At 44.4% G+C, this 27,408-nt stretch overlaps 1 protein-coding gene across 4 annotated transcripts; it reads right to left on the bottom strand.

The window, feature by feature from the left end:
* Window positions 1–857: 857 nt before the first annotated feature.
* LAYN (layilin) lies at window positions 858–24,600 on the bottom strand. 4 transcript variants are annotated; one of them, XM_030538456.1, is made up of 9 exons: window positions 24,519–24,600; window positions 18,637–18,934; window positions 15,365–15,522; window positions 14,813–14,851; window positions 14,366–14,449; window positions 12,733–12,835; window positions 10,044–10,844; window positions 9,409–9,528; window positions 858–5,850 (listed from the first exon to the last, which is right to left on the bottom strand). In XM_030538456.1, exons 1-7 carry the CDS (start codon window positions 24,598–24,600, stop codon window positions 10,484–10,486), a joined length of 1,125 nt encoding a protein of 374 aa, XP_030394316.1. In that variant the 3' UTR covers window positions 858–5,850; window positions 9,409–9,528; window positions 10,044–10,483. The 4 variants fall into 4 exon arrangements, with proteins under 4 accessions (XP_030394316.1, XP_030394315.1, XP_030394317.1 ...); XM_030538455.1 differs by having other exon boundaries at window positions 9,409–10,844; XM_030538457.1 differs by lacking the exon at window positions 9,409–9,528.
* Between the last annotated feature and the right edge of the window lie 2,808 nt (window positions 24,601–27,408).

Below are 27,408 nucleotides of genomic sequence, written 5' to 3'. Positions count from 1 at the left end.
GATGCTTAAAACAAGACTGAAATAAAGCTTTAGAAAATGTGCTGTATGAAACAATCTTGCATTGACTCCTAGGAGAGGGACTGGATGATTCCCATCCAGCTTCTATAATCTAATAGTTCTTAACTTGGCTATTCTGTGCATGTGAAATGGTTTGGAGCAGATTTTATTTACACAACATTTGTCTACTTTCATTAATCAGATGTGTGAAGATGAGAAGGTTTTTCTGATTCATTTTCACGTTCATTGGTGCCTGCCCTTTTTCAAAGGCCCAAAGGTGACCTCAAACTCTCCTGACTGCAAGAAAGCACATGTTTTAATTATAAGCTTTTCCCTCTGTCCTAGAAGCAGCAGCTATGCTGCTCTACTCTGCACTGGTTAGTCCTCAGCTGGAGTATTGCGTCCAGTTCTGGGCACCGCATTTCAAGAAAGATGTGGAGAAATTGGAGAGGGTCCAGAGAAGAGCAACAAGAATGATTAAAGGTCTTGAGAACATGACCTATGAAGGAAGGCTGAAAGAATTGGGTTTATTTAGTTTGGAAAAGAGAAGACTTGAGAGAGGACATGATAACAGTTTTCAGGTATCTACAAGGGTGTCATCAGGAGGAGGGAGAAAACTTGTTCACCTTAGCCTCCAATGATAGAACAAGAAGCAATGGGCTTAAACTGCAGCAAGGGAGATTTAGATTGGACATTAGGAAAAAGTTCCTAATTGTCAGGGTAGTTCAACACTGGAATAAATGGCCTAAGGAGGTTGTGGAATCTCCATCTCTGGAGATATTTAAGAGTAGGTTAGATAAATGTCTATTAGGGATGGTCTAGACAGTATTTGGTCCTGCCATGAGGGCAGGAGAGTGGACTCGATGACCTCTCGAGGACCCTTTCAGTCCTAGAGTCTATGAATCTATGAGGTGAGTGCATGTATATCACATCTGTTAAAAAGTTTCCTTGATGATGTTTATCTCTGATACAAGCACCTTTCCAGTTTCAAAGCAGCCTCAAACTTGAAGGAATAGGGAACACTGGGTATTTCAGCACTTAAACATTTAATTTGTTCATGCAACAATGGCATGAAAGACCTCCACAGATGAAGTGCTAGATAGGAGTTGACAAATTCAAGGAGACTTGTTCTTGTCAGTAACTGTCATCGTTATATTCAACATTTTGATTTCCACATGAGGAAAGAACACAGATAAAGTATTATTCAGTCCCATTACAGATAAAGAAGTGAACCTTGAGCACTTTAATAGGCAAAACTTTTCCAAATTAGTTTACTAAAATTAACCATTTACAACCATATTTCAGCACCTAAATACCTGGCCTGACCTTCAGAGGTGCTGAACACGCATAGCAATCTTTCACTGACTTCAATCAGAGCTTCAGATGCGGGGCACTCATTTAGTTACCAAAATACGGATGTAAGAGGTTATACACGTAAGTCTGAATATTTCGCTTGAGCTTTTTGCTCTCGTTTCTTGTTTTTCCACGGACTCAAAGATGCTTATGGCCTGCCTAAAAACAGACAACAAGAAGATTTGAAGGATAAAAATGAATACCCATACACAGCTGCTTACTAAAATGCACTAATGAATGTAATGAATCCCAGGAAGTTAGCCAGCACCAGTCAGTGGATACCCCTTTTCTAGTGCCAATCAGCAGCTATTGCCTAGCATCATCCCCACTGGTAACCAGCTGGCAGGTTCTCATTTCCTTGGTAGGCAGTGGCCCTTTTCTGGCAAGGACAGCTCTCAGGGGCTTGAACTTGCACCACTAAAGTCAGTGACAGGCCACCGAATCCTGTTTGGTAGCCACTCTCCCAGACTGCCAAGTATCCAAGACAGGCCCTCTGTCTCTATCAACCCAACCTGTAATACTTATGAAGAGACAGAAACAGCTATAGCAACTTACAAATATTTTAATGTTTGCAATGAATATGATGGGTGGCATACAGCTCCAGAACTGGCTCCCTGAATGTTTATATTGGCAGATTCAACTCACAGCAACGTCCTGCACTCACTTCTGTTGTTGTTTCACTCCCATATAAACACCTTCTGCCAAAGCCTTTGATGCATCTTTGCTTCCTGGTGGCTTCTGCAAACTGGTTTTGCTTCAATCTCATGATTTTTTTTTTTAAGTGCAACAGAAAAAATAAAAGTTGCATTAACTCTGGCAGTAGCTACTGACATTTCTGATGCTTCAGCCAGTCTTGTTTGGCTGCAGAATGTAGCCAATGAATTATTTAGATTTCCTCTTATAGCCAGAGAGACTCACCCGTGGAGCAGTATATGCCCGTATCTACCTCTCTTCCTGACTTGTTTCACTCACGGTGTCACTCTCCCTCCCCTGCCTGATTTCTAGTTGGGAGAGAAAACAGGTGGATCAATTACCTGAAGACTAGAAGCTCCTTAGAGGCTTCTTAAGGGAAGCAGAGTTTAAGGCAGGCGTGGTTTTCCCAATTATGTGAAATTATTTGGAAGTGTTTTGGCTTTCGTGATCACACAATGGCCTCTGTGCTGCTCTATCCTACTTGTTTTGTACAGTTCTGTATTATAGTCAATATGCCTTTAGATAAAGCTCTTCCAAGCCAGGAAACTGGCATTTGACTGGCACATTGCATCTACTGCAGAGCATGGTGTACACATATAAAAAACGTTTTTTTTTTAATTACTGAATCTCACCAGACCAATGGAAGCCTCTCCCTGGGACACTGGTGCAGACTCTTAATTAGGAAAGCTCCTCTGAGAAATCAACAACAGTTGCAGGGAAACCCTTGGCAAGTACAGACTATTAAATAGCTCTTACCTAAGAGACACTGAAAAGGGCAGGCTGGAACTCTATTTTAGACTAGAGCGTAACTACATCCACTGGCCAGCACTTTGTGGATTATGGTGAGTGGTACTTCCTGTCTGCTCTATAGTCCAGATTTTTCTGTGTTTAGAAGTCAGGAACTTGATTAAGCAAAGCTCCTCTGGCAGAGAGCAGGACACTGATGCAGACTTTACACTGAAATCTATGGATGGCAAGTGCTGTATGAGAGCTAGGTGATATTATTACCACCAGTATAGAATGGCAGGCCTTGGCTTTAATGGCATTTACCATTTTTTTAAATTCAATTTTCAAAAGGACGAACAAGAGCCAAGTAAATAAGCAGCATCGCTTCCTGTACCAGCAAAATTGCTCAACCAAACCACATATTCAGTCAAATACTCTTCCGAATCCTTATGTAAGAGCTTATCTTCAATAAGCTTCCACGATGTTCCAAAGGTCTGTGTGGACAAGAGAATTAAAATATTAAGTAATTATCTGGCCCCCATTACCATCGTTTCTGAGCATCTCATAATCTTTAATGTATTTATCCTCACAACACCCCTGTGAGGTAGGGCAGTGCTATTATCCCCATTATACATATGGGGAATGGAGAGAGACAGAAGCTGAGTAACATGCTCAAGGTCAGACTGTGGCAGAGTACAGAACTGAACCCAGGTGTCTCAAGTCCCAGGATAGTGTCTTAAACACTGGACCATTCCTCCTCTCCTCTAAAATAGACACCAAGTATCTTGCACTCTGCTATTCAACACTCCCAGTACACTGTCAGATGATACGTGCAACTCCAGAATCAGACTGAAAGTAGTATAAGTGTAGACAATACAAAATGCTGTGGGATCTCTCAGGAACTGGACACATTCAACATGAGAACATAAAAACAAGCATGTTAACCTTCCATGACGGGATATCAGAGCATGCAGGAACAGATAGATCACAACTGTCTAATCCCAGACTGGTGCAGTCAGCTCTCTGGATAAACTTGGAAAAGAATGGACATAATAGTTCCCAGCAGGCTGCTATACATTTCAGAATCCAACCCAATGAACATATTCACAGCAGAAGTGTTATTGGCAGGACGAAACAGGTACAAGAATTCTGTAAAGAAGGTCTCAGAAGACACATTGCTATTTGTCAAGACCACACCACCTCCTTCCACAACCACAGAATTTACCTCAAAATCCACCCCTTGCTGCAAAATTGTGAGCCACAACTCAAACATACACTTAAAAAAGAACGTCTCACGCTCTTAGGGAAGTGTCCAAAACTTTCCAAATGTTAACCAAATGCAAACCAATGCAAGGTTATCTGCCTGAATTTGCAGACAGCCTGAAGCAAAAGCTTAGGAGTGAACTGTCCCTCAATTCACTTCAACGGGGTGTTAAACTTGTATGTTAATGATGCAAATTTCAGAGTCCACATTAATATATTTCACAGATGAGCCTCATTTTTGCATCCAGTTAGCGCGTTTATCTCACAAACGCAAGCTTCCTCCCACACCTTCCTAAATGCCTATGCAGCTGCAATAACCTCCAGCTTCCCCCTGTCAGCTCAAAAAGATTAGCCAGGCATTTAAAACAAATACAAAAACCAAAACCCCCACCACACATTCTGTATCATATAGACCACGAAATAAATGGCATCTAATATTCAAAAGCTAAGGGAAACCTGCCATGAGTGTATTCATTTTTGTACCTAGTTAAATATGAATCTCCATTTTTACACTTATCTGAAGCTGACACCAGACTCCAGTCTGCTGCACTGAACAGTGTAGAAACCTTGCCACATATTTATATCAAGCTTCCCCTGGAGCACACGAAGCCGTGATTACCATAATCCAAAAATTCAAAGGACTGTATACAAACAAGCAAAACACAGGCATTAGAAAGCTCTAATGATCATCAAGTTAATAGTAAACCCCAAGTCATCAGTGCTGCTCTCTCCTGAGTTCAGATTCTGATTCCACTCCTCCCCGCCATCTCTTGCTCAGCATCCCAGAACAGATACAGCTAGGCTTGCTGTATGGGATGGTTTAGCATGGTAAAGCTTCGTTGGGATACATTAGCTTGTGTTTGGAAAATGCCTCTCTCTTGGCTTACCAAAGGTGGGTGAGGTAATATCTTTTATTGGGACAATATCTGCTGGTGAGAGAGACAAGCTTTGAGCCACACAGCTCACACTTGCGTAGCAGAACTTGCATCAGGACTGAAACTAGCTTATTGCCATTATGGAGTAAGTCAGATTTAACTGTGTCAATTGTCAGATACACAGGAAACGAGAATACTTCCTTGGTCACTTTTTGATTTATAGCTTCCTCATTACAATCCCTCAAATGCCCTTTCGATGCATGACAAGGGGCTTTTCGGCAGTATTAAAGTACAAAGTCACAGGCAGCCAGTTCTCAAAGAATACTCGCCCACTGGCAGATCCACAGTTTGCACATTGTCCATCTTGGTTTTGGTTTTTTCTAGGAAAGACTTTGTGGTGTTCAAACTCATTTCAGGTGGCTCAAGGCAATATCTGACATTCTCTCAGGGAGAAGAGAGACTAAATGGGCTAAAATGCTGGAGAGAAGGGGCAAGAAAGACGCCTACCTTCATTTCCAATATATAATCCCGATTCTTTGATCGGAGGGCTGTCTTAAATCTCGTACTGTGCTTCAAAAGGCTTTAACAACATGGCAGTTGTTAACTAAGACAGATTCAGTTCATCTCACAGCCCATGTCTTAGGCTTCACATGATAACAAAAGCCTCACACTTATGTATCAACAGTTCAAAAAATTAATTGTAATCTTAATGCATTCACTAGTCGCTAACGCAGGAACTTAATTCAGCCACAGAGCTGTCGGTACATCCCTTACAATCACGCTGTTGCTCCAATCTAAATACTTGTGGGTTCTTGGGGAATTTAGATACAAACTCCAGCGGAGGGTCACTTGCGTAGACGTTTGGCAGGTTCCCTCATAGCATCTCCATCGCTTGGGTGTACTCTGCACTTCTCCTAGCTGCTTAGAAACTTTAGTAAATGTGCTACAAATAAAGAGAAACAGACAGTGAGAAGGATAAGAAGCTGAGTGTGGAAACACCTTTCCCATCAATCCAGGATTCAAACAACCAGTGAATTTGTTCCCGTTAGTGAAAGGCATTGTCTCAGCTCACTCACGTGCTCTCAGCTTTCAGTATCAGACTGGCTAATTCTGGTTTCACCTGAGTTCATATTTAGTTATATACCAATATGCAGCATTAGCATAACTAGAAAGAGATCTTGGGTCAGATTCTCAGTTACATTACAGCCAAGAAACGCACTTATGTCCACTTTAAGGCTCCTTTATACAGCCATGGTTGTGTAAGTGGGCTTCAGTATAAATGAGAATCCAGTCTTCAATCTCTGATGGGAGAAACTATCACTGACCACCTATCAATGAACATGTAAAAGATGCATTCTACAGTAAGTTGCAAAAGGTATTCAACTAGCTCCATGCTTATGTTGTCATTCTGGTTATGGGTGATACCAATGCCCAAGCGGGTAATGACAACTTGGAATACAAGCATGTGCAAATACAGCACTGAGGGGCAGATGGACAATGGTGAAAGATTTACTTAGCTGTGTAATATGTACAACCTGTGCACCCGGGATTCACTTTTCCCTCATTACAGGAAACACAAACTAACATGGAAGTCAAATGATTGAATTACTGAGAAGCAACTGAAACACATTGGTGCTGGATACACAAAACAAGTGCTGATAGAGGAAGCAACTACTATCTTGTCACTAGAACAGAATAAAGCTAAAAAGACACGCTAATAAGAAAAGAAATGGAATTTGATGTGAAGAAACTGTCTGAACTGGGAATTAGGAGAGACTTGAAAATCCAGCTCTCCAACAGATTCCAAGAATGGTGAGTAATGAATGATGATCAACAGGAACAATGGGCTTGCTTCAGAGATGTATACTGGGAAACTGCCATAACGTCACTTAGACCAAGAGGATCAATGGAGGAAAGAAGAGCAGATACAGCCACTCGTGAAAATTGAATGAAAAAAGTAAAGGCTTCAAAAAAAGAGGCAAGGACAGATGACATGACAAAAAGAACACAGGCTGCAATGGGGATCTGTAGAGAAAGATCAAGAAGTAAAGAAAATTGTAGTGGAAAGGTAAGAGAATGGCTTGACAAAAAAAACGAGAGAAGCATCTGTGAGAGACCACTTAGAAACCATTTCAGGTGTGCAAGCAGTGATCATCCTGGTTCCAGAGTCACAATGGGTCACAAGAGCCAAAGATGGAAGATTGTTAACAACGGAAGCAAAACAAATGGAATGATGGCGAGAACATTTTAATGAAATACTCAACCAACCACAGCGAATCACTCCAATCAATGCATGTGGAGAAGAAAGTGAAGAATTAAATCTCTCTGCTAGAAATTTCAGAAGCAGAAAGAGAGGAAGCAATTAAGCAGCTTAAAAATTGCAAAACTCCTGGTCAAGATAAGATCACTGTTGACATGTTTCAAGTGGGGAGGAAGTGGTACTACATGAATTACATAAACTTTTAAAAACTATGTAAGAGAAATAATTCTGCCCAGAGAAATGGAAGTAAGATGTGATCTGTCAATTACCAAAGCAGGAAACCAACAACTTGTGAGGAATAACACAGCTTTGAGTACACAGAAGAGTGATGTCTAGTGTACTACTGAATGGAATCAAACTGGTCACAGATGAAAAACTGCATGCTAAGCAAACAGGCTTTAGACCAAAAAGACCACAAAGGCTTTAGACCACATCTTTACTTTGAGATGAATGATTAAGAAATGGCTTAGTCTTAAACTTAATCCATTTCATCAAAGCTTTCACTGCATTCAGAATCACTATGGAAGATCTTGTGACAATATGAGCCTCCCAGATAGTATGACTGGCTAAGATGCTGTATATGAAGGTTCAAAATGCTGTGTAAGGACAGGAAGTGGAGAGATGGATTCGTTTGATACCACCACTGGGGTGCGTAGATTACGCATGTGAAAAGCAAAAAAGGAAGACATAATACAGGAATTGTATGGAATAGAGAAAAACTTGCAACATCTCAACTTTCCATATGACATTGTTGCTGGACACAAATGAAGAGGCTATGAAAAAGACTACTACCAATGTCAAACATGAGGCTGCCAAAGCAGAATTAAGAATCAGCCAAAAGAAAATGGAAGTCATTACCACTGAAAGAGAAGTCAGCAATGATGATACATAAATGATTGATAGTGAAGAATATGGCATGATTAATGGGTCTTTACATCTTGGAAGCACAACCAGTACTGATGGTCTGTTCCATAAGGAGTTGGAAGCAGGAACCGGAAAGGCAAATGAAGCTTTTTGAGGCTGGCAAACATCTGGGGGGAAAAAGGGAGATTCCCACAAGAACCAAGAAAAAGCAATGCAATCCCATTGTGATACCCACATTGTTATATGCTTCTAAAACTTGGCAGATGCTAGAAACTCATAACAGAGAACTTAATGCACAGCATCAGAAATGCCCACAAAGAATTTTTGGAGTCCGCTAGGGGGATAAAGTAACCAACATGGATGTGTTACAAAGGACTGACCAGCAGACTGTAGAGAGAATGATTTGAGAAAGAAGGCTGAAGTGGTTTGGACATGTCCAGATGTCAAAAAACTGTATTCCTAGACAAGCCCTTGATTCGATACCACTTGGTGGAAAACAGAAAAGAGATGGACAGCAAATGACATAAGAAAATCATGCAAAAAGATGCCACTGTCATGGAGCCAGACTATACTGGAGCAAGAAACATGCCATTACACAGATGGAGGTGGAAAGACTGGATTGTCTCAGTGTCACGAAGCATAAGAGCATCTAATAAAATAATAGATGCCATATGTACAAATAACTTCAAAATGGAAGTGCCTATGTCATGGCTGCACCTCTCTTTTCTTGATCACATGAAATTCTGTTGGATCAAATGGCTACTTGTGGATATTAAATGTTAAGTTTACACTCTAAATTAAAGTCAAAGATCATAAAATTGTGACAACAGATCCTTCATTATGTCTAGGTAGGAGGCAGAGGACAAATTCAGAATCAGTAGATATTCTAACCAGAAGAGAGATGTTGGTGGAACAACTTCACCATGAGGACAGCATATGATTGAAGATGTGAGAGTAAGGAAACTTTGTACTAATAATCAGTATAGAAAGGGAAAGGAAAAGGAATACAACCGGTACAAAGCAGACTTGGAGGAATTCAGAAATCCATTAACTAAGATGTGATGAGAGGAAGTATTAAAATTCACAGTGTGGAAAAAGACTGGGAAATCTTAATGCCCCAAATTAAGGTACAGAAGCTACAATTCTTCCAACCCCCTTCAAAAAATGCAGGGAAACAAGCAGCATCCAATGTGGTTTCATGAAAAGCATCTCAAAAACAAAGTTTAAAAAAAGTAGGCCAACATCATTCCCTCTCAGAGGCAAATCCATGATCTATGCACTACCCTATCCTGACATTACTTCTAACCGAGAGTTGGGGTAGCTGACGTCCCTGCAACACTTCAAAATGATATTTTTAATCCTGTAACATTCACTCACCTTTTTTAGTAATCCCATCCATGCTGAGATTAGCAACATGTCATCATTATGCAGTGAGAAGAGATATTTTATCAATCTTCATACAGTACAGCTCACGAGCATGAGAGGGGGAAAAAAAATCTACAATCCATCAGTCAGTAACTGGCTATTTACTCTGTAATAAAGTAACCAGTGTTTAATTTGCCACTGAGGCATATTAGCATAACTGGATAGCAAAACCAACACAGAAGCCCATCAGATTGCAGCAACTTCTGAGGCTATTTAAAAATGCTTTGCAATGGCCCTTTCCCTCCTACACAACACTGAGAAGATGCTGCTTATGTCACTGCTTCGTCATTCTCTTGCTAGGAGAATAAGTGAGGCAAAACAATCAGACATACACCACCAACACAACTGCTGAGATTTCTGAAATCGTTTGTCTATTTGGTTCTTTTAATAAAAATTATTAAATAAATAAATGAGATCATTTAAAATCTCTGAGAAACTGCATCGCTAGTGGGACTAAGAAGGAGGGAAAGGACTATGAGCTACATTGCCAATCCCTAATGAAATGCCTGACTGGCAACACTACAAACCAGCTGGTGAGGGAATCCATGCAACTAAAACATGGTTTGAGATGGAAACAAATGACCAACCTGTCACCATTCTCCGGTGCAGCTAGGAGAAAGCAAGGATGACCGGCGTACGACTTAAAAACATCCATGTGGATGAGGTCCATCAACAAAATGAAAGAATTTGGAAGTTGGACTGATTTTTAGTTGCAAAGATGTAGAAATATTTTCATGTCTGGAGCTCAGGAAATATTGTAGTTCCAAAGAAAAAAAGGACCAAGACCAAGACAGATCATTCCCAGTATTGAACAGCGGTTTGAAGCAAGGCAAGCTAAATACAATCTGTTGTGTTTAACTGTTTAAAATAAGATAACCTTTAAAAAAATGAATGAGCACAGAGATGATCTGAAACCACTATGCACTGCGACACACACCATTTTTGCATTCACTGTTAATATGATGTGTGGGGGACTACTTGTGTTTTTATATGCTATGTCACCCACATCCAAGTGTTTCTAGTTTCCTTAATATCCATATATTTCGTTTTCCACCCAGGCCGACTCCTTGCTTTGTCCTGTCTGATCATTGCACAGCTCATAGATCTCATTGGTCACAAAGCCACTTTCAGTACTAGTCAATGCCACAAAACCGCTCTCTGAAGTATTCACAGCCACGTTGTCATAATCTCCGGAGAAGTTGTCAGACGTGTGGTCTCCGGAAGGGGTGCGGAAGGAAGAATTCTTAATATCTGGCCTGGTCCCAGCCAAATCTGCCTCCATTTGTTTTTTAATTACATTGTAAATCTCCAGATTGGAACTGTTCTTCCTGTGGGGGGAGATCCAGGCATCTTGCTCCTTTGGACTCGTCTCCATGTGCTCTCGTTTCCTTAAGTGAGGAAGAGGAGACACTGAATTCCTGTCTGTTCTTTTTCATAAGCACAGTCCAACATTGCATCTCTCTAACAAGATGCCTAATGACAACATTTCTGGAAAATGGCCATTAATAGCCTGGATTCAGAAATATGTACTTTAATTATTATCCGTAGTTGGACACATGACTGCAACAACATTACTGGCATTGTCATGCCATACCATTTCACTATTGTACTACGCTTGTGCGATATACTAATCCTGACTTCAAATAAAGGGAGCAACAGAAAACGAGATCTCTGAGCAATCAGCTTCCAGCCCTCATAAATGGTATCCTATTCTGGATCCACACCTGTCCTGCCAACAGGCAGGAGGACTGCTGCCCATATTAGCCCATATGGTGCCCATAGGTATTACAGCAACTGGGTGCTGGCCAGGGTGCTGAAGTGTTTGTGCTGTAATTATTCATCCTCTCATTCCTACAAACAAACAAAATAAATAAATGTAGGAAGTCTCTAGTGGTCTGACCTGGCAATTGGCCTGAGTGCCATGTATTCCTCCTCCAGAGCGTTTAAACCATCTCAGACTGGTATAACAGCAGCTCCATTCATGTTTATTGAGCCATTTAAGAGCCATGAATAATAGGAGCTATACAAACAAACTACTGCTCCCTCCTCTGTCTCCCTTTCCCGCTCCCGACTTTCCTCCTTCTATCATGCTGTCCTCACACTTGGAACAATCTCCCAGTTAGTGTTTGGCAAGCACTCTCCTTCTACTCCTCCCTTCTGCTTTTGCTCCAAAGCCAACATCTTTTCACTGTGTCAGTAGACAGATATTTGAAACAGGGTCTTTTTGGGTGAATTGACTTTATTGCTGGTGAAATGTCAGAGTTCCAGCTGCACCATCGGCTGTGCTAGTGCATGTTTTGCCCACACTTGCATCTTGACAACTTCCATCAACCCTGACTTGCAAGGATCATCTCCGGGGCTCTGGTCTCCATGGTTCATTCACTCCTTAGCATCCGCTGAAAGTGCCAACATGAGTAACTAATTTTATTGTCATCTCACCTGTCCACTAGGAAGATGGCATTTACACAGGCCAACAAACACGCAGATGTTAACTTTCATTCACTACCAGCTTGGCCCTACATTCAAAGTAGTGAACTAAAGACCCCTACTTCTAAACAAAGAATAGCTTGGCATCAACTCTTGGGAGGGCAAAGGCTGAGTCAATACAATTACAGCAAAAATTATACTATTACATACAGTAGGCCTCTTGTGTCACCAGTTATTACTTCATTACTAGAGTACCTGTTCTCATCTCATTCAAGAATGCAGCTGAGAAAACAGCAGGAGTCTTCTTTGGAGTCCTGAAACTAGTTTCTAAAAATGTTTTAATTTAAACACAGTCCTAATCGTGATTTAAAGGTAAGCAATGCTGATGGTAAGGTCAGACTGTTTGCATGTATGGGAAAGTGAGAAGCAGAGCTGGGAAAACAAAAGGTTAGAAGGACAAAACGTTAGAAAACTTGACCCAACACTATTTGGTACTTTTGGAGGGGAGTTCCCAATCTGTCAGTTTTGCATTACATCTTCTTTTCCCTTTAATAGATCTAACACTTCAAATCAATCACCTTATTTTACCATTATTGTATATGTCACACAATTAATAAAATAGCATAACATGGTTTAATAAAAAACCTACTCTACACAAAGTCTGTCTCCTTCAATATGCACATACTGCTTTTTAGAAATGTACTAGACAGGACATATATACTCCAATTCTTTCTAGTGCATTTTATGGGGTTCAGTTGAAAATTCTGAAACTAATTAATCCCGGAGCTAAAGGATTCTTCAGCGTGATGAGATACAAAAGTTCACTCTTAGTATAATCATGCCACTTGCCTCTTTGCAAAAAGCCAAAAACAGAAGATGGCTGTAATGACCATCAGGAGAAGGAGCAGAGGGATGCTGGGAATTAAGATGTAGACAAGACTCAAAACAGGTTCTGGGGGAGAAAAATATGAAATTCCAACTTTTATCCATTTTAAAATTTATTTTGCATGCACAAATTATTCCTGTGAAAGGTAGTACTGCCAAATAATAATAATAGAAGGTTTTCTTCAGTCCTATTTGTAATGTATTAGCAGCTACCCCACTCTCAATGCCAACACTTCAAATACAGAATAATCCTCTAGCTCGGCAGATCAGATCAAACTCTGCTCTTGAGTCTCCTAGTTTGGGGGTCTATATATAGTAACTCTAATTTTCCCATCTTCCACGGATGGTGGAATATAGGAATTCCCTGACTAGATCAAACTAGCGGATACTGGACTAGAAGGACCAATCTCCAATCATGGCCAGTATAATAAATCCCTCAGGATGAGGATGTGGGATAACCTGCATTTCAATAGGAGCTGTCTGACAAAATATAAAAATGGCAGAATCGATGCCAAAAAAAGTCACTTTCCTAATGTTTATTTGACATTTTCTCAATCTATTCATGTGAAAGTAATAAAGGAATAAGCTACTGAGATGTGTTATCTTTTGAAATGCTTATAAACAACCATCATAAGGATTTTGGAGTGGGAATTATTCAATGACTGAGTGGTACATTTCTTCCTCCCTAACTTCATTAGATTTCTCTCCTCACACAGATAAAGGCATGGGGACTATGCAAGTCCCTTTATCTATACAAGGAAAGAAGTCAGTGTTGTAACAACAAGTTAATGTCTTTGGCATTTCAAATGTGCACCATCGAAATGCAAGGCCACTAATTTGAGGTAGTGTTTTCATATCTAACTTAGTTGGTACAACTTTGGCATAAATCATTTGATAGCCAAAACAACCAATTTAGTTTTGTAATTGTAAAGATTCAGAGCAAAAGTATCCAACATGAGTACCCACATTTAGGCTTCTAAATTCATAGACAGACACCAAGAACAAGATTTGTCTACACAGCAAGAGCTTTGCCTACCTGTGAAGGCTTGAACGCAGCCACTGCAAGTAACAATAGCAGTGAAGACAGTGCAGCATGGGCTTCAGTGCCAAGTACATACCCAGGGTCCATGAGGTGCTTGTATGACCTCCGCTGAAGCTCACTCTGCGCTGTCTGCACTGCTACTGTTACCCACGCTAGCTGGATTCAAGCTAGCTCCAGTCAGCTAGTTTATGCATGTTTTTGCTGTGTAGGCATACCATAAGAGGCTCAATATTCAGAGGTGCTGAGCATCTGCAACCACACTGAGGCCAGTGGAAGCAGGTGTGCATAACTGCAGAGGGTAATGGCTAGCTGCTGTACATGCACTCAAGTATCAGAGGGGTAGCTGTGTTAGCTGGATCTGTAAAAGCAGCAAAGAATCCTGTGGCACCTTATAGACTAACAGATGTTTTGGAACATGAGCTTTCGTGGGTGAATACCCATTTCCTCAGATGCATCTGAGGAAGTGGGTATTCACCCACGAAAGCTCATGCTCCAAAACGTCTGTTAGTCTATAAGGTGCCACAGGATTCTTCGCTGCTTGTACATGCACTGTACCTCTGGGTTCTTTAAGGGTTTCATTGGCATCTTCCTTAATGCGTTCTTCGGGGAATGCTGGCTTCAAGGACCCTGTGACAACATCTGGGGGGAAAAGTGACTGGTTAATATTGAAGATACAGGTTAAATATTGAATGAACTCCAGAAAGTAATTAAAAACGAGACAAAAATAAGTGATTTAGGACACTGCCAGGTACACTGAGTGTTTTGATCTCATTCTTTTTTGCTCAGAGCTCCGCAGCATAGCGGTGGACTCCAGATTGGGCAACAACACCATGTCAGACCTAGTTGCTGGACCTTGGGTTTGAGATAAACAGAAAGGAATGCTAACTGAGGGGCAACTTCTTTGGTCAATTTTAATTACTTCAGCTAAGGGTAAAGATCCCCTAGGAATATTTTTACCAAAAATTACCATATCAGCAAATCAAACACTTGTCTTTAACTCACCCACTTGTGAGTTCTCTTCTGAAGCAGCAGTTGGTTTTTCTAAAAGGAAGAGGCACATACTAAATTTCCTTATGCATTTGACAACGTCAAATAAATACAGTGAGAGAAGCTGGCATTGGCCCTCACAACAGCATCCTCCCTCTCCCCTTTAGGGCCCATTTCAGATTCTGAACTTTTTAAAAAGACTTTTAAAAACAAGAGCTTCCAAGCCAGTCGGTTCATACATTCTGCAAAGTACCTAGCCAGGGACATTCAGTTCAGCAGCCCAGATCCTCAAAGGTATTAGGTTCCTAACTTCCACTGTTTTCAGTGGAAATTAGGAGCCTAAATACTTTGGAGGATCTGGGAAGTGTCCCATCTCTCCACAGGACTTTTATCCATTTAAATGCATATCTGCCTTCTACCAATTGTTTCCCAGCAGAGGTGCTACATGGTTTGCCTCTAACTAGCCAGATGTGTGATACTTGACTAGCAGTGTGACATCTGACTAGTAATACATCCCCTGTGGATTAGAGTACAATCATTTTTACATGATACAGAGTAACTCATTACCAAGAGAATATTTGCAAATGAAGTTATTTTTCATGTTGCATCTGTCATCATTCCACTGAAACATATAGGAACCTCCAACACCTGCCGGGGCAGAGGGCTGGTGGTACATCACAACGCAGATCTCTCTCCCGCAGGAAGGCTCATCTGTATACCAATTCCTAGAAAAATAAACCAACCACCACATCAGGCAATTCATTTCCCCTGATATTGCAGAAGCTCAGATCTGGAATACAGCACAGGATTCCAAACATTAGTGATAGCAGAACTAATGCTGAACACGATTCAACCTGTACCGTCTCATCAGCTGGATGCACATAGTGCTCCCACTAATTCAGTTATCAGTAGCTTATTTTCACATTTTTGTTTAAATTTTCAGAAGATGGGGGTCTCGTGGAGAAACTCTTGACAATAAATGTAAGTAGTAAAAAAAGTGGTCTGAATCCCATTTAGAGCAAAATGAAAAGAAGTTTGATCTCAACCTAGTTTCTAAGTCTTTCGTGCACATTACAAATAGTATTTCCTATTCGGAAAACTCACAGGACTGGAAGATAAGGAATTCCATATTCAGGCTGTCAAAGGACTTTAAGGAAATTAGGTATCCAATTCCCATTGGATTTAAATGAGGGTTGAGTACCTCACCCCCTTCATCTCCTTAGAGGTGAACTCTGACTTACTTTACTTATTTTCAGGTTAAAAATGACCAATGTTCGCTGGTCTCAAACTCCAATGCCTGCAACCATTAATCCATTTTATAAGATAATGAAAAATACTTAAAGGAAATCTGTTTTGCTCTAGGCTGAAGTGTACTAAAATGAAAGGAGCTGCCTTACAGGTGATGCTTTTTCCAGTAATAGCAAAACACTAACACTGGAAAATGCACGGACCTTTCTAAGAAGAATATAGGAAATATTCCCTTACTATTTAGCACTCTGTCATATATCAATTACTGTACAGACATGTTAGGAATCAGACTCAGATGACTATTACTTTTAAGAATACACGGCCTGATTTCTAAGAGTGCTAGCATCCAACTGCTCCCAATTAGGTTGGAGTCTGGAAATCTGGCCCTTAGAATATAAATAATTCTAGCTATACAAGAATATTTCAAAAGGGAAACTATCAGATAAATGTCCAACAAATCTTGTAATCATTACAAGATATTCTTTTTATATACATTTATACTGCATGCGATTTTGCTCTTTGGATTGTGAGTCTCTTTGTAAAGAAAACAGCTCAGATCCAATAAAAATGGTAAATTTACATGGGATGTATTTTTTTTCCTCTTTTAAAATAGTATTACTCATTAGTATCTTTGGCCAGATCCTTTGGTACAAACTGGCATGACTCCCTCAATGGAAGTCAACTGAGCAATGCACATTTTTAACAGCAGGGAATCTGGCCCTATACCTCCATAACCAACATTCCCAGGGACCACAGGGAAAAATATTACGCTATTGAACTTGTGTCCTAGCAAACAGCACTAAAAGCAGATGCATCTCATCCAGAATTACTTATGGCTGAGCATTTTATTAGTGTTCCACGACCCTAACTGTCCTTAGAACATAAAGAGAGAACCACTTCTTGGAGATTTGTTATAGGTTCTTATCTGAGCTACCAATCTGCAGAGAGTCCCAAAGAGTGTGATCTCAAATCCTGATTTGCTTTCCCTTCCCTAAGCGATAAGGATGCATGTCAAACTGAGAAAAGCTGAGAGATTCAGAAGTGAGGTTCAGACTTCACTTTTAAATTGTGCCATTGTGACATGGGGGGAGCAAAAGCTCAAGCAATGGGGCAGAGGTCACCAGCTTGTCTTGGATAATTCCAGAGAAAGGAAATGTCATATTAAGCAAGTTTTCCATTATACCAGACGACACTTTTCGACTTCACGAGTAACTAATATTTTTCCCAGCACGTCCGTAACAGGTTATATGTAACTCACTGTAGAATAAGTAAGCACATCAGATAACCTACTTCTCAAAGCATTTAACAGACTACATTTCAAAGTGCATTTTCCTGATGCTAAGTGCTGATACATAGTTTTCTTTTTAGGGTCTAAATTCAGATCAGAAGATGGCACAGAATTCGCCCCTTTAGTAGCTCCCTCAAACACTGCCCAGACCTTATGGCCTATATGCTGTCCCTTGACCAGTAGTTCCTCACAGGTGTTTGCATGTAATGGTTGATTTTCCTAGCATCTGGTTTCAGTGTAACATAAACTGTGAGTATCTTTCTCCACTATTCACCTCACTTCTTCCATCTCAAAGGAGCTATACAATGCACTCCTCCCTGCTAGCTGGAAAAGATCAACATCTGCTTTTCCTCCACTCTGTAAACAAACTCACCATAAGAAGTACGGAAGGAAGAGCAATACCTTTTCCTTACTGTGGCTTCCAAAGCATAGCTCTTACAGAAACAGATTATTTCAGTGCATAACTCTTAGTAGCAAGAGCTCAAATTAAGACATTGCCACATATATTTAAGTGTTGTCATAAAGCATTTAATTACACTTGGGCTACTGAATGAAATAGATGGGTTCAATCACAGTAAATGCTGCAATATGTGCAGGATAATTAGTGAATGGCATCCATGCTTTGATTTTTTTAAAATCATTTTAATTAAAGGTTCAATAGGAACTGCACCCTTGGCAAAACTAGAACCAGCAAATTCATTGCAATGTTGGCATGTTGTTGCAAACACTATCATTAATCTGGCAGCATTTGGAGTATATGTTACTCTATTTCTACCTCAGGCAAACACAAAGTTCATAAGGATGAGTTCTCATTTAAGATTATTTGCTGTTCACCTAGAAAACTGTGACTTAAGATCAGAATCAAAAGAGGACTAAGCAAGACTTGAGCTTACACACATTTTTGGTTCAATCGTGTTTGGAAGATGTTAATGTATCAAAACCACCTCCTGCAAAACTCATCCTCCTTGGAAATCTCCTCTCCATAATCTTATAAGGGAATAATTACAGTGAGCATGATGGTTCCACTTCCCATGAGACAAGAGATCTATCAGGTAGTGCAAAGAGTCTCACTACCTTTGTTCAAGATAAACGCAATGCAATTCTCAAGCTCTATCCTCCCTCAAAAGATAAGAGTTATTCCTGCTGCAGTCAACGAGAGTAAGTCCTATCATTGAGGAGGAAAAAAGGAGTCCTGAAGTTTAGGGAATTTCATTTTAAAACATCAGTTTACCCTCTATTGTATACATTTTAGCCAGGACTTTAAGACTATAGATTTCTAACATTTTTATATTCAGGTACCTACCGAAATTTGGATGTACTGCCATCAGACCATGAATACAGGCCCTGACATTCTGTGCTATTGTCCACGTCTTCCTCTTTTCTCCTAAGTCCTATCCAAAAATCTCCATCTGAAGCCAAGAGACTCTCAATCAATTTTTCAATCAGTCTCTGTTCTGATTCTGATTCAATACTGACTAAATGTCCACCATCTATTCTGCATGCCTGGTGTGCTTCTTCAAAGCTGATTCTGCGCAAAGCATCATGAAAATAAATGATTTTGTAGCACGGTCGCTGAGTTCCACCCCGGCAAACTGTCTGTCCTACAGAAACAGAAATAAGCCAGTTACAGATACTGCATGCATTAGCTGCTGATGACTAGTACAAAGAGTAAGCAAATATCGTTAATACTTGTTGAATTTTGCATTGTGTGGCAGTTTATACAAACAACTCCAAATAGGCAAAAGAAATAAATACCAACTTTTATATGACTGAGGAATTATTGAGCACTGTCTACCTTTTCTAGTTCAGACTGACCTCTGCAGCACTATTTTCTCAGTCCCTGGGATCCAGAGCCCCACCAAGAGTTCTCTGCAATGAAGAAACCTCAGCAATTCCTTGCAGAGGGGGAGAAGATTCCCACACTAGAATGTTGTGCCAGAGAACCAACGGATATGTCCAACATTGTAAGAGAGAGAGATGCTGCACTAGGATACAACCATGCTCTTTTGTAATAATTTAACTGGCTAGAAACTCACTCAGATCCAGAGATGTACTTACAGGTCCAGAAATAAAAATTATTTACCACTTGGGAGGTGCATAATAGCTTCATGGAACTTACTGCAGTTAATCAGGATATGCTTTCCAAAGCATAATGTTCCAGACTTCTAAAGAAGTAAACAATGACTGTTTTCAGTCATGAGCCAAGCTCTCTCATATGCATGTAACAGCCTGGCTTATTTTGAGCACAAAACAAAGTAAGTGAAGATCAAAGAATAGACACACTTACTATAAAAAATATGGACTGGAATGTTTTATAACCAAACATTCCCAATATTTAAATTGTTCATACAAATAGCTTTGAAAATAAATATTTATCATGTAAGAACAAATATGCAACATACATTTAGTTTAGCAACTTGTAAATCTACAGGAGAAAAAAACACTTAACAGCTATTATGTAGTCATAAATAAGTATGATTTAAGGACAGAATGTTCAAAACTTCTGCATTGTAAATCAACGCTATTAAAAAACGTGTGGTGGTATATACTTATCCTTTTGTGTTTCTACACCTTTTTCCAAGGCCACTGGTGCAACAGGAATTTAAATCTGTTCTGTTTTGGAGATTTAAATCCACTCACTTGCATATTTGGAATTACAGTGACTGCTAAAATTTGTCAAAGAAATTAAAACAAGAGATGCAGTAAAAACATCATTTGAAATGTGTCTTTAGGTAAACTCTGAATTTTCTGTTAATAGTTTTACAGACAGGCAGCGCTGGTGAAAAAGAAGCAATACTCTACCAGCCCTGAGGACCAGGTCCGCTGCTGTGGAGTGTGGTAAAAGCAAAAAGGAGCTGCAGAGGGAGAGCTTCAGTTATGAACTCCAAGGTTCCTTTTCGATATGCCAAGCAAGTATTTTCACAAACCGGCAGTACATCTGTGTCTTATCAACGAAACTTGCCTTTTCTTTTAGCTAAGGAAAAATTTAATGTAGTTGCTCACTTTCCAGGCGCCACTGCAAGTAACTGTCCAAATAGTGATATCACCGTAGGGTATGTTATTGATTAGGCAACAGGAAACAACTGCATGCATAGTTCTAGCCAATGTGGAACAAGACTCTGTTTTTCTGTCCCCCCACTCCCCAAAAACTTATTCACAAAGGTGATAAAAATTCCCCACCTTTTCACAGCAAAGCCTACTGACTTCAATAGGCACAGGGCCAAAGCATGCATCTCATGGGACTGCTACTAGGCCAGTCTCCACACCAGCAGCTGTGTTCTGTCCCTATTTCCAGGCTGCATACAGGAGGAGATCAGACATCTCTCAGCTTTGGTACACTGAGCTCACTGCACATATCAGGGATTCCTGCAGCATCCCTTCATTTCCCCTCACAAGCTCCCTATATGTCATTCTATACCCATCCACTCTGGGGTTTCTTGCACTTTTCTCTAAAACATCAGCTTTGATCTAGTATGGCAATTCCTGTACACACATATAATGCAATATAGACACATATCAATAAAGACCAAAAATTTACTAGGTCCCATCCCAAGATAACATGCTATTTTCATTGCTTACACATTCTGGAAAGTCTGAAAATTATCCATCTTCCTGTCATAGAATCACAGGACTGGAAGGGACCTCAAGAGGTCCTCTAGTCCAGTCCCCTGCACTCATGGCAGGACTAAGTATTATGTTCTATCCCAAAAGGGGAATTTGCAACATAGAAATAAGAAAAACCACTGTCTTTAAAAAATTAATCTGGGGACAACAAACATAACTGGGGAGAGTGGGTCTGCTGCATTTAAAATCCTCCAGGGAGAGGAGGAACAGCAAGATACCCAGGAGACTGGAGGGGGGAACACCCTAATAACTGAGGATAATGACTGCGGGTAACAGTGCCCAGGGGCAGGAATCACTGTCTAGTCCCAGACCCAGGCTGGCTGTACCTCTGGAGCAGAGAACCTCGCAGGGACCACACCGTGCTCTGGATGTTAGCTGCAAAGCAGCCAAAGGCATTTCCCTTCCCACTTGGCTTAAACGAGGAAAATCGCTGGCTCTATGCTCTCCCGCCCCAGCCGTGCCGCTGTTGCAGCAGCGAGGGCACAGAGCCCTGGACCGCTCAGCCCCAGACCTGCAGGGCAATGGGCAACATTTGGGCTCTCAGCCCCGCACCCGGTGGGAAGCGAGCCCCGGCCACGCTCACTGCCCTAGACTCGGAACTGGCTAACTTTCCTTGGAAAAATCCCAGTACCGGGGCTCCTCGGTACCTCTCCTCTGGGGCTCCCTGCACCCCCTCCCCAGTACCTCTCCTCTGGGGCTCCCTGCTCCCCTCTCACCCGTACCCCGGGGCTCCCTGCACGCCCTCCCCGGTACCTCTCCTCTGGGGCTCCCTGCACCCCTCTCACCCGTACCCCGGGGCTCCCTGCACCCCCTCCCCGGTACCTCTCCTCTGGGGCTCCCTGCTCCCCGGTACCTCTCCTCTGGGGCTCCCTGCTCCCCTCTCACCCGTACCCCGGGGCTCCCTGCACACCCTCCCCGGTACCTCTCCTCTGGGGCTCCCTGCACCCCTCTCACCCGTACCCCGGGGCTGCCTGCACCCCCTCCCCGGTACCTCTCCTCTGGGGCTCCCTGCACCCCTCTCACCCATACCCTGGGGCTCCCTGCTCCCCCTCCCCGGTACCTCTCCTCTGGGGCTCCCTGCACCCCTCTCACCCGTACCCTGGGGCTCCCTGCACCCCCTCCCCGGTACCTCTCCTCTGGGGCTCCCTGCTCCCCTCTCACCCGTACCCCGGGGCTGCCTGCACCCCCTCCCCGGTACCTCTCCTCTGGGGCTCCCTGCTCCCCCTCCCCGGTACCTCTCCTCTGGGGCTCCCTGCTCCCCTCTCACCCGTATCCCGGGGCTCCCTACACCCCCTCCCCGGTACCTCTCCTCTGGGGCTCCCTACACCCCCTCCCCGGTACCTCTCCTCTGGGGCTCCCTGCTCCCCTCTCACCCGTATCCCGGGGCTCCCTCCACCCCCTCCCCGGTACCTCTCCTCTGGGGCTCCCTGCTCCCCTCTCACCCATACCCCGGGGCTCCCTACACCCCCTCCCCGGTACCTCTCCTCTGGGGCTCCCTGCACCCCTCTCACCCGTACCCTGGGGCTCCCTGCTCCCCCTCCCCGGTACCTCTCCTCTGGGGCTCCCTGCTCCCCTCTCACCCGTATCCCGGGGCTCCCTGCTCCCCTCTCACCCGTACCCCGGGGCTCCCTGCTCCCCCTCCCCAGTACCTCTCCTCTGGGGCTCCCTGCTCCCCCTCCCCGGTACCTCTCCTCTGGGGCTCTCTGCTCCCCTCTCACCCGTACCCTGGGGCTCCCTGCACACCCTCCCCGGTACCTCTCCTCTGGGGCTCCCTGCACCCCTCTCACCCGTACCCCGGGGCTCCCTGCTCCCCCTCCCCGGTACCTCTCCTCTGGGGCTCCCTGCACCCCTCTCACCCGTACCCCGGGGCTCCCTGCTCCCCCTCCCCGGTACCTCTCCTCTGGGGCTCCCTGCACCCCTCGCACCCGTACCCCGGGGCTCCCTGCTCCCCCTCCCCGGTACCTCTCCTCTGGGGCTCCCTGCACCCCCTCCCCGGTACCTCTCCTCTGGGGCTCCCTGCTCCCCTCTCACCCGTACCCCGGGGCTCCCTGCTCCCCTCTCACCCGTACCCCGGGGCTCCCTGCTCCCCCTCCCCGGTACCTCTCCTCTGGGGCTCCCTGCTCCCCTCTCACCCGTACCCCAGGGCTCCCTGCTCCCCCTCCCCGGTACCTCTCCTCTGGGGCTCCCTGCTCCCCTCTCACCTGTACCCCGGGGCTCCCTGCACCCCCTCCCCGGTACCTCTCCTCTGGGGCTCCCTGCACCCCTCTCACCCGTACCCCGGGGCTCCCTGCACCCCCTCCCCGGTACCTCTCCTCTGGGGCTCCCTGCACCCCTCTCACCTGTACCCCGGGGCTCCCTGCACCCCCTCCCCGGTACCTCTCCTCTGGGGCTCCCTGCTCCCCTCTCACCCGTACCCCGGGGCTCCCTGCTCCCCCTCCCCGGTACCTCTCCTCTGGGGCTCCCTGCACCCCTCTCACCCGTACCCCGGGGCTCCCTGCTCCCCCTCCCCGGTACCTCTCCTCTGGGGCTCCCTGCACCCCTCGCACCCGTACCCCGGGGCTCCCTGCTCCCCCTCCCCGGTACCTCTCCTCTGGGGCTCCCTGCACCCCTCTCACCCGTACCCCGGGGATCCCTGCACCCCCTCCCCGGTACCTCTCCTCTGGGGCTCCCTGCTCCCCTCTCACCCGTACCCCGGGGCTCCCTGCTCCCCCTCCCCGGTACCTCTCCTCTGGGGCTCCCTGCTCCCCTCTCGCCCGTATCCCGGGGCTCCCTGCACCCCCTCCCCGGTACCTCTCCTCTGGGGCTCCCTGCACCCCCTCCCCGGTACCTCTCCTCTGGGGCTCCCTGCTCCCCTCTCACCCATATCCCGGTGCTCCCTACACCCCCTCCCCAGTACCTCTCCTCTGGGGCTCCCTGCACCCCCTCCCCGGTACCTCTCCTCTGGGGCTCCCTACACCCCCTCCCCGGTACCTCTCCTCCGGGGCTCCCTGCACCCCCTCCCCGGTACCTCTCCTCTGGGGCTCCCTACACCCCCTCCCCGGTACCTCTCCTCTGGGGCTCCCTGCTCCCCTCTCACCCGTACCCCGGTGCTCCCTGCACGCCCTCCCCGGTACCTCTCCTCTGGGGCTTCCTGCACCCCTCTCACCCGTACCCCGGGGCTGCCTGCACCCCCTCCCCGGTACCTCTCCTCTGGGGCTCCCTGCTCCCCTCTCACCCATACCCCGGGGCTCCCTACACCCCCTCCCCGGTACCTCTCCTCTGGGGCTCCCTGCTCCCCTCTCACCCGTACCCCGGTGCTCCCTGCACGCCCTCCCCGGTACCTCTCCTCTGGGGCTTCCTGCACCCCTCTCACCCGTACCCCGGGGCTGCCTGCACCCCCTCCCCGGTACCTCTCCTCTGGGGCTCCCTGCTCCCCTCTCACCCATACCCCGGGGCTCCCTACACCCCCTCCCCGGTACCTCTCCTCTGGGGCTCCCTGCTCCCCTCTCACCCGTACCCCGGGGCTCCCCGCTCCCCCCTCACCCAGCCCGAGGGCTCCTTGCCCCGCCCGGCCCCGCTCACCGCTCAGCAGCCGGGACGCTCCCGCGCAGCCCAGCACCGCGGCGCACATGGCCGCGGCCGCCAGCGCCTGCCCCAGTCCCATGGCCGCGGGCGCCGGGCTCCAGGAGCCGCATCTCCAGCTTGAGCCGAGTGGTCGCTCGGGGACCGGGCTGGGCTGGAGGGAGGGAGAGGGCGGAGCCGGCCCCGCCTGCCCGGCCATGGACCGGCCAAGGGGGGCGGGCCTGGCCCGCCCCCAACCCCTGAGGACAAGGAGGCAGGGCTAGCCCGGCTTCGCTGCGCAGCCCTCGGTCCTGCACCCCCAGCTTCTCTACACACCCCACCCCTTTACACCCCTGCAACCTCCACCCTGCCCCAACACACTATACACCCCACCTTGCCCCCAACCCTCAGCCCAGTATTCACACTCCATACTCCCCCCAACGTCCTCTACACAGCATGCCTCCTCCCCACATACTCCAACCCTGCCCCCTGCACCCCTCAGTCCTCTATACCCCCTCACCTCCTCTGTGCAACCCAGACTCTCTCATATCTCAACTCCAAGCCACAGCCTTCTCAAAACACCCTCTTCTCCCCAAACACCCTACACTCACCTCCTACACCAGTCCTCTCCCCCACAAGTCTGCCAGAGGGGGGATACGGCTCTAATTATGCCAACACAAAATGCTACATTTCTACTGCAGACTCAAGGATTTGCATGGTTGCTGCTGAAAGAGCTGGGACAAGGGGAAGTGTGCCCATACCTCCAGGAGCTAGAGCAACATCCCCTCAGGCTGCACAAACTAGGGACAGAGAGCCTCTGCCCACAACCCCTGAAAGCTATGGACAGAATCTCCCATCAGAGGTGTTAAGGACTCTGTAGTCTGGGCACTGTTAAGCATCTGCTTTGGGCCTAGCAGTACAGAAAGTAAATATGTATGGATTTTGAGTCAAACACTGACTTTAACGGGATAAATGCTGAGTCTGCATTTTCCTCACTGTCTGTTATTTCCTGACTGGGAAGTTCGTGTGCATCTGTTTCCAGACCCACTGACTCTTCAGCTGAGGTTCAAATGCTCCATGCCTAAGATGGTTTCCAGGTGCAGACAGGGACAGAGAACTACAAAAAATAAAATGTAGGAAAACTCCAGAGCACTATTGTCTGAATGGCACTGAGATACAAAGTTGTGTTGTTGTTTTTTAAATTGAGAATTGACACATTTTAATAAAGAAAATTAAAACTCAGGCTTATTCTTTTAGGCCCAGCTGGAGAAACTTTTCAATGAAACGATTATCCAAAAAAAACCAATAAATATTAAAATTTAAAAAAGGCCTTTTAGTAAAACTTGCAAGTTTTATACTCCACATCACCAGCAGTCAGGAAATGCAGAAGTTAGGGTTCCCACTACATTATCTCTGCTGCCTTGTGTAGTTGCCTCTGCTGCCTCCTGTATAGTTATGTCATGTCATAAAATTACACAAGTTGTGAAACGCAGCAGCATTAATGCTCTTCTAGGAACTGTATCGTTTGTCATTCCTGACCCTTGGTTAATAAGGCCCTGATCTAGCAAACATTCAAACATCTACCTACCTACCTACATTCTCATAAGCAATTTTATGGCTTTAATTATTACATTAACACATTTTTAAAACATTTAATTTACTGGGTTTTTAGAAGAAAGCTCCTTAAATCCTTTTAATTTTTAAGATTCTTCAAAATTCTTAAAGCAAGGTATGTCATTAAGGCAGCATAAGCATCTAACCACTTCAAATTCTCTTAAACTACTCTAAATATCTAGAAAAGCAGACAGTATAAGTTGCCAGTAGCTTGGGGGTCTATTTCTGAAATTGGACACATGCCATCCAAAGCTTCACTTCCCTGAAGTTCCATTAGAACATCTGCTCTTTGAAACACTTTTTGACGCACAAAAGGAAATCCTGTTTTGGAAGATTGCTTGTTTCATGAATAATGAGGTGACCAAAATAATTATTGTGCTTCTACAAAGTATATTAAAAAAACTCTTCATTGCAGCTGTTGGATATTTTCACACTATAGGTAAAATAATTTCCAATTGCTCTAGAGTGTACAGACAAGGAGTTTCTTAATGGGTTCAAAGAAAAAATGTTATAACTACCAGCATGCCTTCCTTGAAGGAAGCATCAGCATTTACAAGCTATTTTGTTGAATTACTGCAAGTGACTGGATATTTTGCCAATCACCATCGGCCCCTCCCAAATCAGATGCATGACCAGAGATCACATTACAGCTTCTGTAGCAGAAATTATAATTAAAATTCTGCTGATTTTGACCAAAAAAAGGCCACTGGGGGATGCAGCCCTGATTATTTTTTTTGAACAAGCATGAAGTACAAATATTTAAACATCTCATATAATTTGTCTTGCAACAGATTTTAGAGTCTTAAGTATTTTTTAAAACGTGTTAGACAATCCTGTTAACTAATTATGCAGTCCTTGTGACAGTGTTAGCTCTGTGCACCTTCTCCTTACCCAGTATCTACTTAAACAACGTATCGTTTAACATAACAATTTTTTATTTTTCTTTATAGTTTAAGTGAATTTAGTGCTGATGAAATTTGCCAGACCTATTCAGTTTCCAAATCCATCGGAGTTCAGAAGAGTTATAGCATTTAGAATCTGGCTAGCAAAGCTCTGAATAATTAAAATCCCTTGGATAAATGTGACCCACAAACCTCTCAGTGTCAACTGGTAAGGAGGTTACAAGAAAATCCTGATTCAGGTATACCAACAAATGTCAGGTAAGGTGTTAGAGGAAAGCTGGTGCAACACTGGTTATGAATATCATCATAAAATGTATGCACTGCTACTATGGAAGGACTTATATATTACTGGAAATATGTTCTTACAGTTTGTACCAAGGTGCTAATCAGCAGAG

The sequence above is a fragment of the Gopherus evgoodei genome, chromosome 19 (assembly GCF_007399415.2).
Source record: "Gopherus evgoodei ecotype Sinaloan lineage chromosome 19, rGopEvg1_v1.p, whole genome shotgun sequence".
NCBI classification, from domain to species: Eukaryota; Metazoa; Chordata; order Testudines; family Testudinidae; genus Gopherus; species Gopherus evgoodei.
Note: the sequence above shows the minus strand (reverse complement) of the source record. Positions and strands in the feature narration are given on the sequence as shown.